The sequence below is a fragment of the Cimex lectularius genome, unplaced genomic scaffold (genome assembly GCF_000648675.2).
Source record: "Cimex lectularius strain Harlan isolate CLEC.00 unplaced genomic scaffold, Clec_2.1 scaffold8, whole genome shotgun sequence".
In the NCBI taxonomy this organism is placed as follows: Eukaryota; Metazoa; Arthropoda; class Insecta; order Hemiptera; family Cimicidae; genus Cimex; species Cimex lectularius.
In genome coordinates this window covers 3,748,841-3,760,878 of record NW_019392656.1, presented here as the reverse complement: position 1 = coordinate 3,760,878, position 12,038 = coordinate 3,748,841, and the positions used below count along the sequence as shown (strand labels likewise).

Genomic DNA, 12,038 nt, shown 5'->3' with positions numbered 1-12,038 from the left:
CTTACCTAAATAAACAGAATTTATCCGTGAAAGGATCCTTGCAAATGTTGCAGCAACTAGGCGATCTGCAACCTACTTTAGCCTCCGTAAAAACATCAACAAGCTCGCCATGAAGGCCCGACATATGGAGGCGTTTAGTCGCTTCAAGCATTCTCCTTTGATCGCGGCATTTTGTAAAAAGGCCTGCAGCAGATGACCAACGATTAAAAAATAAAAAATCCTATAGAATATGAATTACAAAACATTTACCCATAATCAAGCCTCTAAGTTCCCCCAAAGTACCCTGTGTGTGTTGCATGAGCAGGTGGAGCTCAGAGACCAAGTTGAGATCTGCGTTGTTCAGCACTCGCTGCAGGAGTTCTGTTTACAAGAAAAAAATCTAATAGCACACTAGTTAAAATGTAATGTGATATTGTTTTTATGAAAATACCGTGAGAATTGAGTTTCAAAAGGCACATTAGTAGCGGCAGCCATGAAGTTTTTGAGTCCAGGACAGTATTTCCTCTTTGAGCCAGGCTTACAAGTTCTTCAGTCATTCTCTCCGCATCTTCCTCGCCCTATTCAAAAAATTGTGCGATTAAAGATAAATTTGAACTTAAATCGAACGATAAATTATGAAATTCAATATAAAAATGAGTCTTATGATTCAGTAAAAAAAAGTAAAAATTACGTTTTCTATCGCTCTTTCCAATCTTGCCAGCAGTACGTTGAATGCTGCTTGAAGATCACCGCTTCTTTCCAATAGGATTGCAGTCACCTCGTCGAGTCCTTTTTCATGGGCTACCTGTCCATGACAAATAATCGGATATATTGAAATTGCCGCTTTAATAGTTTTTAATGAAAATTTAGCACCTTTATGGCTGGATCGAGCTCGATGTTTGTTTTCGCTTTAACAGTCTGATAAACTTTGTCAGGTTCGAATGTACACATTAAACACACGTAATTAGTCATTAGTTCTGTATCCAGATCACTTTCTTCTCTGAAATAAAATAAAAAACTTAAAAATATTTATATAATTTGGTTGAATTAAAACTTACAGCATTCCTTGAAGAAAGTAGAATAATTGTTCATTGGACAGCTGAGGTAGAATGTTTGGTATAGCTTGAGGAATGTATCTAACAAGAAGTTGCCCTGTTTGTTTAGCATCAATTTGTAAAAGTTCCTAGTTGTAAAAAAAAACATGGATGAATTTAGCCACCAAGTATCAGGTCGGAAAAGAAGACTGCAGCATTTTTTAATAATAAATTCACTGAAAATTTAAGGCGCTTATAAACAAAATTAACCAACAATATAATGAACCATTTTGTTCCACTCTCTGTACATAATTTTGAAATTACGTCCTCCTAGAACTTCTCATGTTTTTAAGTAATGAACTCGATGTATTTTGTGCCATCTTCAAGCATAGTAGTTTTTCCCATTAATAAAATTTCGCTAAGCTTAGAATAAGAGACCTAAAGGGGCGATGTCAAGCGGATGGGGTGGATAGAGTAGCAGATGCAAGCCAAGCTCCAGTAATTTCTGCGAGTCTGCAAAGATGGGGTGGAAAATCACCTTGTGATTAGCCAATGCCAGCCGTTTTTTACTGTTAGCTCTAAAGGGGCAAAATCAGGCAAATGTGCATGCCTGGGGTAGCTTTCCAGCTAAGCTACAGCAATTTTTGTTGCATCTCAAAAGATGTCCAGGCATGATAAAGAAAATGTTTTTCTAAACCTACGCCACACCAGACCACATCTCACGATCTCCAAATAATCTACTAAATACCACACACACGATAATAGTACTTAAAAAACAAGTGCATAAAAAATATCAAAATTTCAAAATGAGCCACATTTTTGTGGAGTGTATATTCTTTTAAATAGATGTTTTAGTATTAAAATCTGGCTAGAACTCAATTTTGTTTTTAATTTACTTTTTTTAAATTATATATTTTTGCTCCTTTGTTCATTTACATTTTTTGTTAATATAATAAATTAGTAGAGAAATTGATTATTCTTCATCAAGTTTAAACCCTTTGTTCAACAACCGGCACTTATTCTCTTGTAGCGCCCAGATTTGGAGTATAAAAATATAATTATTCTCCCACTTCCTCCTAAAGTGTTATCACCGTACACACAACAAATCTTCCAAGCAGTCAGAGCAGTGGTTTTACCTTTGCAGTATTAAATAAAAATAACAAAATGAAAAAGTGCATTATTTTTTCCATAACACCGTATAAACATGCAATATCTTGAACGAAACTGACTCTTTTCAGAGTTTGTAAACTTAATGACAAACTAAATAAACATTGCTTCAAAACATAAAAGTGGATCAAATTGAATAATTCAAAAATGCTACGGACTTATTTTTGAATTCAACATTGCGATAAAATATACCTTCAGAGTGTCTTCTTCAGTGATTCCCATCGACAGCCTGTGCTCAGACTGTTCAATAAACAAAAACACGTGTTCACGCCTCGTCGGGTCTTCCAAGTGGTACTTCAAAACCTGAGAGTACTCCCCTCGAATTTCGTGAAGAATGGCACACACCTGATGGCTAACGGGCGTACAAAAAATGAAAATAAAATTAAAATTTATAATCCAACTATAATTAATGATGAGACTTTAAAATAGTACCTAATTAACTGTACATTAAAAAACAGAGATGAGTCCAATCAGGAAGAAAATTGATTTTTCCTATATAACTCACCAGCATATTTGCTCTGGTGCTAGTTTTTTTTTACTGACAAATTAACACCTTTTAACTTCAAATTAAACTTTTGAAAACTTAAACAACAAATCAACCCTTTTTAATTTCAAATTAATCTTTTTTTTAACATAAATTATTCCTTTTTTAACTTCAAATTAACCCTTTTTAATTTCATATTAACCATTTTAATTTCAAATTATCCTTTTTTTATTTCCAAACTAACCCTTTTTAACTTCAAATTAACCCTTTTTAATTCAAAATATCTCGTTTTATCTCCAGGTTAACCCTTTTTATCTATGAATTATACCTTTTTTATCTCAAATTAACCCTTTTTAATTTAAAATTAATCCTTTTTTACTTCAAATTAATCCTTTCTTTAAGATAAAAAAATTGTGGAGATGGTATGAAGTATAAGCTTGTACAGTAAAATGTGTGTATATTTGCAATTGTTGCGTAAGTATAAAATAATAAGAAATAAGACCTTTATTATTATTATTATTATTAATTACAACTAAAATTAAAAATTATTTGTTGAAGTCATGAGGAGTAGTCAAGAATGAGACAGTTTAGAAAAACGACATTTCAACCTTTATTCAGATCATACTCAAGGCTTAAAGTGTGGTGCTATTCTTGTTGTGTCATATAGGTTTTGTGTGAAACTGTTGTCATTCACACAATTAAAAATTACACATAATTAAATGTAAAAATGATGGCTGCTTTTATTATTAATTAGAGATTTTTTTAAATATGAAATAATTGTACTTAAAAATCATATAAAAAATTAAATTTGAAGTTAAAAAAGGTTAATTTGAAATTAAAAAAAGACAATTTGAAATTAAAAAAAGGATTTATTTGAAACTAAAAAGGGTTAATTTGAAGTTAAAAAGGGTTCATTTGAAATTAAAAAAGGATAATATGAAAATAAAAATGGTTAATATAAAATTACAAATTGGTATATAAAATTAAAAAAGATAATTTAAAATTAAAAATGGTTTATAAGAAATTAACTAATTTGAAGTTAAAAATGGTTAATTTGAAAATAAAACTGGTTAATATGAAATTCTAAGTGGTATATAAATTAAAAAAGGTTAATTTGAAATTAAAAATGGTTAATATGAAATTACTAAGTGGTATATAAATTAAAAAAGGTTAATTTGAAATTAAAAGTGGTTAATATGAAATTACTAAGTGGTATATAAATTAAAAGGTTTATTTGAAATTAAAAATGGTTTATATGAAATTAAAAAGTGTTAATTTGAAGTTAAAAATGGTTAATTTGAAATTTAAAAAAAAGACAATTTGAAATTTAAAAAAGGGTTTATTTGAAACTAAAATGGGTTCGTTTGAAGGTAAAAAGGGTTCATTTGAAATTAAAAAAGGATAATATGAAAATAAAAATGGTTAATATAAACTTACAAATTCGTATATTAAATTAAAAAAGATAATTTGAAATTAAAAATAGTTTATAACAAATTAAATAATTTGGAGTTAAACATGGTTAATTTGAAAATAAAAATGGTTAATATGAAATTACTAAGTGGTATATAAATTAAAAATGGTTAATTTGAAATTAAAAATGGTTTATACAAAATTAAAAATGGTTAATTTGAAGTTAAAAATAGTTAATTTGAAAATAAAAATGGTTAATACGAAATTACTAAGTGGTATATAAATTAAAAAAGGTTAATTTGAAATTAAAAATGGTTTATATGAAATTAAAAAGGGTTAATTTGAAGATAAAAATGGCTAATTTGAAAATAAAAATGGTTAATACGAAATTACTAAGTGGTATATAAATTAAAAAAGGTTGATTTGAAATTAGAAAGGGTTAATTTGAAGTTAAAAATGATTAATTTGAAAATAAAAATGGTTAATATGAAATTACCAAGTGGTATATAAATTAAAAAAGGTTAATTTGAAATTAAAAATGGTTTATATGAAATTAAAAAGGGTTAATTTGAAGTTAAAAATGGTTAATTTGAAAATAAAAATAGTTAATATAAAATTAAAAATAGTTCATTTGAAATTAAAAAGGCTAATTTCATGGAAAAGGCTATATATAAACTCAAATTTATATGTCATTATACTTGAAACTGCCCATAGTCTTATCTAGGGAATGGGCAACAAATAAATGCCTCCCTCCAGGATAACCAGTGGGAGAAAAAAATACTTGAAACTGTAGTTTTCATAATTATGAATACTTGTTCATATGTCTTAACCCTTTAAATTATTAATTAAAGTTTCAAAGTCCTGATGAGTGTTTTCTTTCCAATTTGTCTCAACCCTAATGAAATTTTAAAAAATGTGGTTTTTTACTATTTTGATTGAAAACTTACAAATCAGCGGATTTCGCCAGTTCCAACAATGTTTCATGATCGAGGTCGGCCAGAGCTCCAGAAGTGACTAGTTGGAGGAAAGCCTGCTGACGGTCTGCACTCGGGCAGCTGTTGTCAGTCACAAGGCTTGAAATTGTATCAGTGTACAAACTGCTGTCCACTCTGAGGCCTCGTCCAACTGCTGAATTGTTTAGCACGCACAGGACCCAACTTATCTCGACACACTAGAATAAACCGAATTTAAAATTACCAACTTATCTCTCGAATCCTAGACCTTCACCTTAAACGATGGGCTGTCACTCATAACTTGGATTATTATATCTACAAGCCTTTGCTTTATCTGTGTAGAAAGTGAAGCATCAGAGAAAGAAATAACTAGAGAATTTAAAAATTCTCTTGTATCGAACTCCAAAAGACCCCTGAAATAAATATATTTTTAAAACTATCAATTCAATAGTAACAGATAAAACAGATTCAATATTATTCTACCTTATATAAGGAAAACATGTCTCGCAATCATCGGCATTTTGGCTATGTTGACTACAAAGAGCTCTAACAACTTGTTGCCGAGCGTGTTCAGCTCTATCAGGACCAACAGCTCCGCTCAAGCAACTAGCAATATAAACGAGAAGCAAGTTTCCGAGTTTTCTTCTTTCTTTGACAACGTTAGGTTCTTCTAAAAAGACATTAAATAGTACAATATATGAGGGTAAGTAGATCATTAATTACCTGACGCCATTAATCTTAATTTTGGGACTAGTTCGTGGATTGGACTAGTATAGTCGTTCATAGCCCTATTCCATACTGAAATCAGGGCGCTGTAAAGATTCTCTCGTTTACATATAAGAATAACTTGTTCTATGTCTAAGCAAGGGACATCCACTCTCTGGATGCAACTCTCAAGTTGCTGAAAAATCCGTTACGGTTTTAAAACATCAGAAAGTGAAAATATTTCAAAACGGTTACCTCCCAACGTAACATGCTCTGCTGGTACGACACGAGCCTCTGCAAGATTTCTGGAGGGATGTCAGTTATTTTCCCGTCGATTAAAGACGATTCTATGGCTTCTAAGTAAATATTTTTTCCATCAGTCATGCCATTCCAAAGTTTGTCATATACCAAATCCCTAGATATGATAATATATATAATTTTTGTTTTTGTTGTATATTTTTGTGGCATGACTTACATTCTATCAAGATCGATGCAATGTTCAATAACTGTTGGAATTGCTTCGGAATAATTGATAAAAGGGGAACCGTCTACAATATGGTCAACAAATTTTTCTAAAGTCTCTATAACCTGTAAAACCAATTTTTTTAAGCACCATTTTTATTACATGTGAGTTTTTTACGGCTACCTTTTCTTTGACGAGTTTTTGTCTGACTTCTCTCGCCCCTCTTAAACCGAGGACGGCTTTCCCTCTTTCTTCATAAAAATCCATAGCGAGTTTAAGGGCGTCTTCAAATTTTTGCTGAAAGCGATCGTTTTTGTGACAAATATAAAGTAAATGCAGAAAACAAATTTTTGAAGTACATACAGCTCTCACAAGACCGTCAATCCTTTCAACCCAAATACGAATTGATATAACATGAAGGGTTTTAACACCAAGAAGTAAGAGTTGGTTTCCAAAACTGAAAATTGAATTGTACACCGCTCTCTGCCCAGCAAGAGCCTAAAAAAAGAAACTTTATAATAATTACCTTTCAAACTTGCAAAATAATAACCTCTTTTATACCATGGCTTTGCTGACATTTCCACCAGTCGCTAAGCCTTTGAATGCAACAGAATTGTACACTAATTCAACAATGGACAAGTCTAAATTTTCAAGTTCCTGCTTTGTCCTGACATCAAACAGGTGGAGGGTCTCGTTGGTGTCGATCAAAGCCACAGTCCGTGGCGTGAGCCAGTGGCAGGAAATAAGAGAATAAGGCAGGCTGACTGATTGTAAGCCTTGGCAAACGATTTTTCCGCTTCTCTCCAAGCTCACCTAATAAAAGTTATGTTAACCGTTGGTAAAAAAAAAATTCAAATATTATTGTGTACCTGGTAAAAATAAATTGTGTCATTTCTGGCCACCGCTAGAACGGGATCCATTACTCTAGAAGTATCGGCAACCTGAATTACGACAAACTGCCATGACAAAAGGGGAAGAGATGTGCTAGCACCTTTAATATTTTGAGTGTACAACAGTCTTGTTTGAGGCCGTAAACTGACCAATAGAATCTAAAAACCACCAAAGAACAAAAGTAAATTTTCCTTTTTAACAAAAATAAATAAAATTGCATTACTTTTGAAAGAGTGGCCATGGCAACAATAACAAAGCCGGAAAGTGGATGCTGGTAAGCTAGATTCTGTAGTAAAAGAGGTTCCATAGCTACAACTTCGCCCCTGCTACCAGAAAATATACACTTGCATTCCCATGATCTTACGCCCAGTACTCTTTTAAGGCCGATTTCAAATACAGATCCTCCACTGTCAGACAGTAATGCTAAAGATGGACTATCTGTAAACTAAACAGAAATTAAGTATAAAGCAGTTTAATAATTTTAATCGGATCCTTACTTTGATATGTACGACAGCTGTATTGTAAGTATGAGCTTCGGGAGGAATTGTACGTAATACTTTAGCGTCTTGCACATCGAGCATGAGGACCATTCCGCGTGCAAAACCAACAAGTAGACGGGTTGATTCCGTGTTGAGGGCCATCGCTGTCACAGGGCCCTGGTCGCGAACTGCCTCATGTCGCCATCTGAGCCTTTGGCTGCAGTCAAAGCACATAATGACCCCATGAGTTGTACCCACTGCTATGAGGTTACTGACGCACATAGCTGAAGGGGTGCCGATGATAAGTTCATCCTAAAAATAGTGAATACAATGTCAATCAAAAACTCAGTTGAAAAATTCCTAGTTAATCTGTTTGCCTAGAAAATCTTAAAAATCTGACAGTTTTCGATCCTAACCAATCTTAGTCTGCCTGTCTTCAAAGGGTTGGTCTGTCACATTTTGACATCTTCAGTGTGTCTGTGCCAGTCAAATGAGGGTAAGCAGACTAGGATGTTCCATTAGGATTTAATTACAGTTAGATGCAGACTAAAGGAGGAAATCACAAGTTTTCAAAATTGTTTTACAACGCGAGAAAACGCCTGCTGGCTCGGGAAGACAGGCATGGCTGGTTTCTTTATTTTCTAAAACCCTGGGTGAAAGGGGTTTAGCTGCTCATATACTTACACCCCTCTAAAATTTGATATATTAAAATATGAACGAAAGACCTAAAGGTCGCCTTCTGCCTGGCTCTTATCCTCGTCTGGTTCGCCTGCGCTGCTTAAATGAATTACAAACAAATACAAGTACGAATTAACCTGTACCTTGATTTTTGATCTGGTGGATATAAATCAACAATTATAGAAAGACTGTTCAAGAAGAGTAGCTCTAACAATAAATTATTTTGTAACAAATTTACTAAATTAATGGAATAGATTTTAAAGAACACATTCCAAAATGTGAAAAAAATAGTAATAAAGAAAATAATCCTAATGGAGTTAATATCAAACTACCCATTGGGTGTAACAGACAAGTCAAACCTCTTTACAATACATTTTTCATACTACAAACAATCAAAATGGCCAACACAGTCTCCTTAATTAAAAAATATAATCAATTTATTTTTTTATTTTTTACTCTTTTATTCGGTTGTTGATTTTTATATTTCTTGCATCTCTTTTCAGGAACTAAACCAACAAACACATATTCTTTTTATTGATGCCCCCAAAATCGTTATCAATAAAAAAAATGAGTTCGATGGTTGTCTAGTTCCTGAAAAGAAACCCAAGGAATTTATTTTTAGGTCTTCTGATGAGGTCTGTGAGGGTGGGTGATCAACCTTTAATTTTGTTGTTTCAATTTTTTTTCCTGCCTATCCTCACTGTTCTGGGCCAATTCATTCAGAAAGTAAACCCCAACATGATAACACTGTAATTTGGTTACTGATCATTTTGGTCTACCTATCCTAGCTGGATTGATCTATTATGGACGTTTCGGCATTTCACCATCTTCAGCCGTCTCATGTGTGACTAATTTTAAATGGCAGCAACACATACAGGATAAGGTCACCACATGAGTATCACCCATGGCTACCTTCTGGAGGACGGTTAACAGAGACAATGTCCACAGGGTGATAAGCCAATGACAGTACGTCACATACTGGTGGAATGTGAGAAAATAAAATATTATAAATTGATGTCTAGCCTACCCCCAGATGAAAAGAACATCGCATAACAGTTATATATATTACGCAGGGCGGGCGACGAGGACCCGAGGGGTTAAAAGCCTGGGCGCATAACAGTGACTAACAGCAGAATTTATTGGAGTATTACAAGTAGTGAAAGCGTATGACTTACTACAATCTGCCCCTTTGCAATATGAATGAATGTATTTATTAGCGAGAATGCTGGATTAATGGGTATGAATGAGAAAAGGCCGTTTGAAGTATATCCAAGTACTTTGACGGTCTGTCATATCATCTAGGTTTAGTCGTTTTTGGAATAGATGAGAGGAGTGGTCAACAGCAGAATATTAAGTACCTTGGTGTCCCCCCTATTTATCTCACATTTGTACATAGTATAGCATGTGTGCCAACAAATGAGAGTATTTATTAGCGTGATTGATGTGGATGCAAGGGGTTTTATTATATATTATTTATATTATAGTCTTATAATATAAATGAGAGGAGTGGTCATCGCCAGAATATCAAGTACCCCTTGATTTATTATTAATTGTATAGCGTGTAAGTAGATGAATGAGTGTATTTATTAGCATGTTGTAACTAGTTATTGGTGAATACCAAATGTTGGTATGTGAAGGATGCAGGTGTGTCCCAGGTCATTGCAACCATAAAATAAGCATTGAATACATAGACTAATGCAGAAATATTAAAACTGCAGAAAGCAAAAATGTTGTGTGCCAGCTATGACCTGCCAGCAAACAAAAAATAAATATTTTTTTTTTTTTTAAACCAGACACATTAAAGATGGCAAAAAGCCAAAACATATCAGACCAATTCAGTGGGGATAGACAGACCATAAGGATCAGTTTCTACCAAATTCCAGGTTCATCACCCTGCAATCCACAGGAGGAAATCTCACAATAACAATATACTGATTATTTTATTTAATCAATATGTAAAAGTACACGGACTGACTGAGTTTGTGTTGTCTCTGATTCACCTTGCTTATAACCCTGACCAATTAGTGAGATTAAATGAACACATTAACAGAACTGCTAAAACTAAAAATAAAATTTTAAAAAATCAATGTTTTTACAAGCATATTCATCAGATTTCAAATTTTAATTACTACACAACAACTAGAAAAAATATAATTTTAATCAAGTGGATTCATTCTGAAAAGTGTTTTTTTTTAAACTTCACTTGAACATTTATGAAATTTTCATTTGTTTTTGTGAGTTAAACAATTGAACTGTTTGCCTTCAATAACCAAAATGACCAAACTTCTGGCACATCTAATTTTTAAAGATTCAATAAAACAACCTAGGACAACGAGGAGCTGGACATTTTGTGATATTTCTTCATGGGGTCTGATGAACATGTAATTTGGTCATTTCTGGTCATTTTCGTCTGCCTTTTATTTCTAGTAGCCTTTAATGGCCAAAATGACCCAACTTCAGGCTCTTCTACTTTTTACAAGTTCAATAAAATAACCAAAGACAATAAGGAACTGTCATTGTGTGATATTTCTTCATGGAGTCTAATGAACCCGTAATTTGGTCATTTCTGATCATTTTGGTCTGCCTTTTCTTGCTGGTCTTCTTTTTTCTGTACCCAATCCGTTACTGGGCATTGGTCATCATGATCGCATTTTTTGCTAGTAACTTCTGATAACCAAAATGACCAAACTTCAGGTATTTGTGCTTTTTACAAATTCAATAAAAACAACTACTATAACACAAAATGTGTAGTATGTTTTATGACCAAAACAAACCCTCACAATTAGATATTGAATATGGTTCGGCATCATTCCAAAGAACACTTTCTATCAAAGCATGTTCTACAGTCATCATAATACTCCTTAAGATAAATAACAACATACGTATATACAAATGTTTATTGTAATTGGAATGAAGTGAATACTGTACAATGTTCGGATGCAGCTGGGATGAGACAGCCCTGAGAATGACATGACGGAGTATGCTTGCAGCCTGGATGACCTTCTTCTGTTGCGCACTGCTTGTATGTTGGCCGCTTTTGCTGCCAACGCTGCTAACTGAGCTGCAGTCGCCCTTGTCATCGTAGCTTGTAGGCACGAGCTGTAAACACACGAGTGAATATTTTTACAGGAAAAGCATCAATGTAACTTACATCAGGCGGCAAGTAGTTCGGAAGGTCTTCTTCGCTGATCAGAGAAGACTCATCGTCGTTCAAAAGGTTCCCGGCTAATTTCCGCTTTGTTTTCGCAGCAGACGGTACGTTGAATTCCTTGTCTTCAGCCTGTAAATTAAAATCCGGTCAAAGATAAATCACGGGCTAAGAGGAAACCGTCTCACCTCGGACAAATCGAGGTCCAGCAGATCCGGCACCAAAAGCCCGGTATCCACTTCCCCGTTGGTAGTCATTTTCCTTTCAAATGATCAGCATCGTTTCGACTTTATTCGACGTCCCGACTCGGCAAAAAAAGTCAAAAGCCCACCGCTTTTAGTCCATCGATAAATTCTTTACTCCTGTTTCTTGTTATCGCTGATAACAGACTTATAGACTTCACACTATCAGCAGGGGGAGATTAAAGTGTCAACAAATAACAGAAATCAACTTTAACCGATGTTTCTCGACTTCCTGACAAAAGTCCTGCATGGGAGCTTTAGTCAAAATTTTGAATTTTTCAAATTGAAACAAATTTTTGCCCAATCTAGCTATGTTTATAAACTCAAAACCCCCGACCCTGATGGGAGGGGCGCACTACAGATAAATTAAAAATAACCCTTTTAGGATCCATTCATTCAAACAAT

The 12,038-nt window shown here is 33.6% G+C and overlaps 1 protein-coding gene across 1 annotated transcript in view; it reads right to left on the bottom strand.

Moving 5' to 3' along the window:
• The window catches only part of LOC106664573 (vacuolar protein sorting-associated protein 8 homolog), a 12,490-nt gene extending 452 nt beyond the window's left edge, over positions 1-12,038 (bottom strand). Inside the window, exons 1-22 of the mRNA XM_014390422.2 lie at positions 11,580-12,038; positions 11,395-11,523; positions 11,172-11,342; positions 7,584-7,877; positions 7,310-7,531; positions 7,065-7,244; positions 6,757-7,008; positions 6,559-6,693; positions 6,379-6,492; positions 6,208-6,320; positions 5,988-6,147; positions 5,751-5,928; positions 5,511-5,697; positions 5,302-5,440; positions 5,022-5,245; positions 2,373-2,532; positions 1,038-1,162; positions 853-979; positions 671-784; positions 431-557; positions 250-360; positions 6-183 (exon numbers count right to left, since the gene is read on the bottom strand). Coding sequence (XP_014245908.1) covers positions 6-183; positions 250-360; positions 431-557; positions 671-784; positions 853-979; positions 1,038-1,162; positions 2,373-2,532; positions 5,022-5,245; positions 5,302-5,440; positions 5,511-5,697; positions 5,751-5,928; positions 5,988-6,147; positions 6,208-6,320; positions 6,379-6,492; positions 6,559-6,693; positions 6,757-7,008; positions 7,065-7,244; positions 7,310-7,531; positions 7,584-7,877; positions 11,172-11,342; positions 11,395-11,523; positions 11,580-11,648 — 3,509 coding nt within the window. The 5' untranslated portion in view covers positions 11,649-12,038. The remainder of the gene's footprint in view (positions 1-5; positions 184-249; positions 361-430; positions 558-670; positions 785-852; positions 980-1,037; positions 1,163-2,372; positions 2,533-5,021; positions 5,246-5,301; positions 5,441-5,510; positions 5,698-5,750; positions 5,929-5,987; positions 6,148-6,207; positions 6,321-6,378; positions 6,493-6,558; positions 6,694-6,756; positions 7,009-7,064; positions 7,245-7,309; positions 7,532-7,583; positions 7,878-11,171; positions 11,343-11,394; positions 11,524-11,579) is intronic.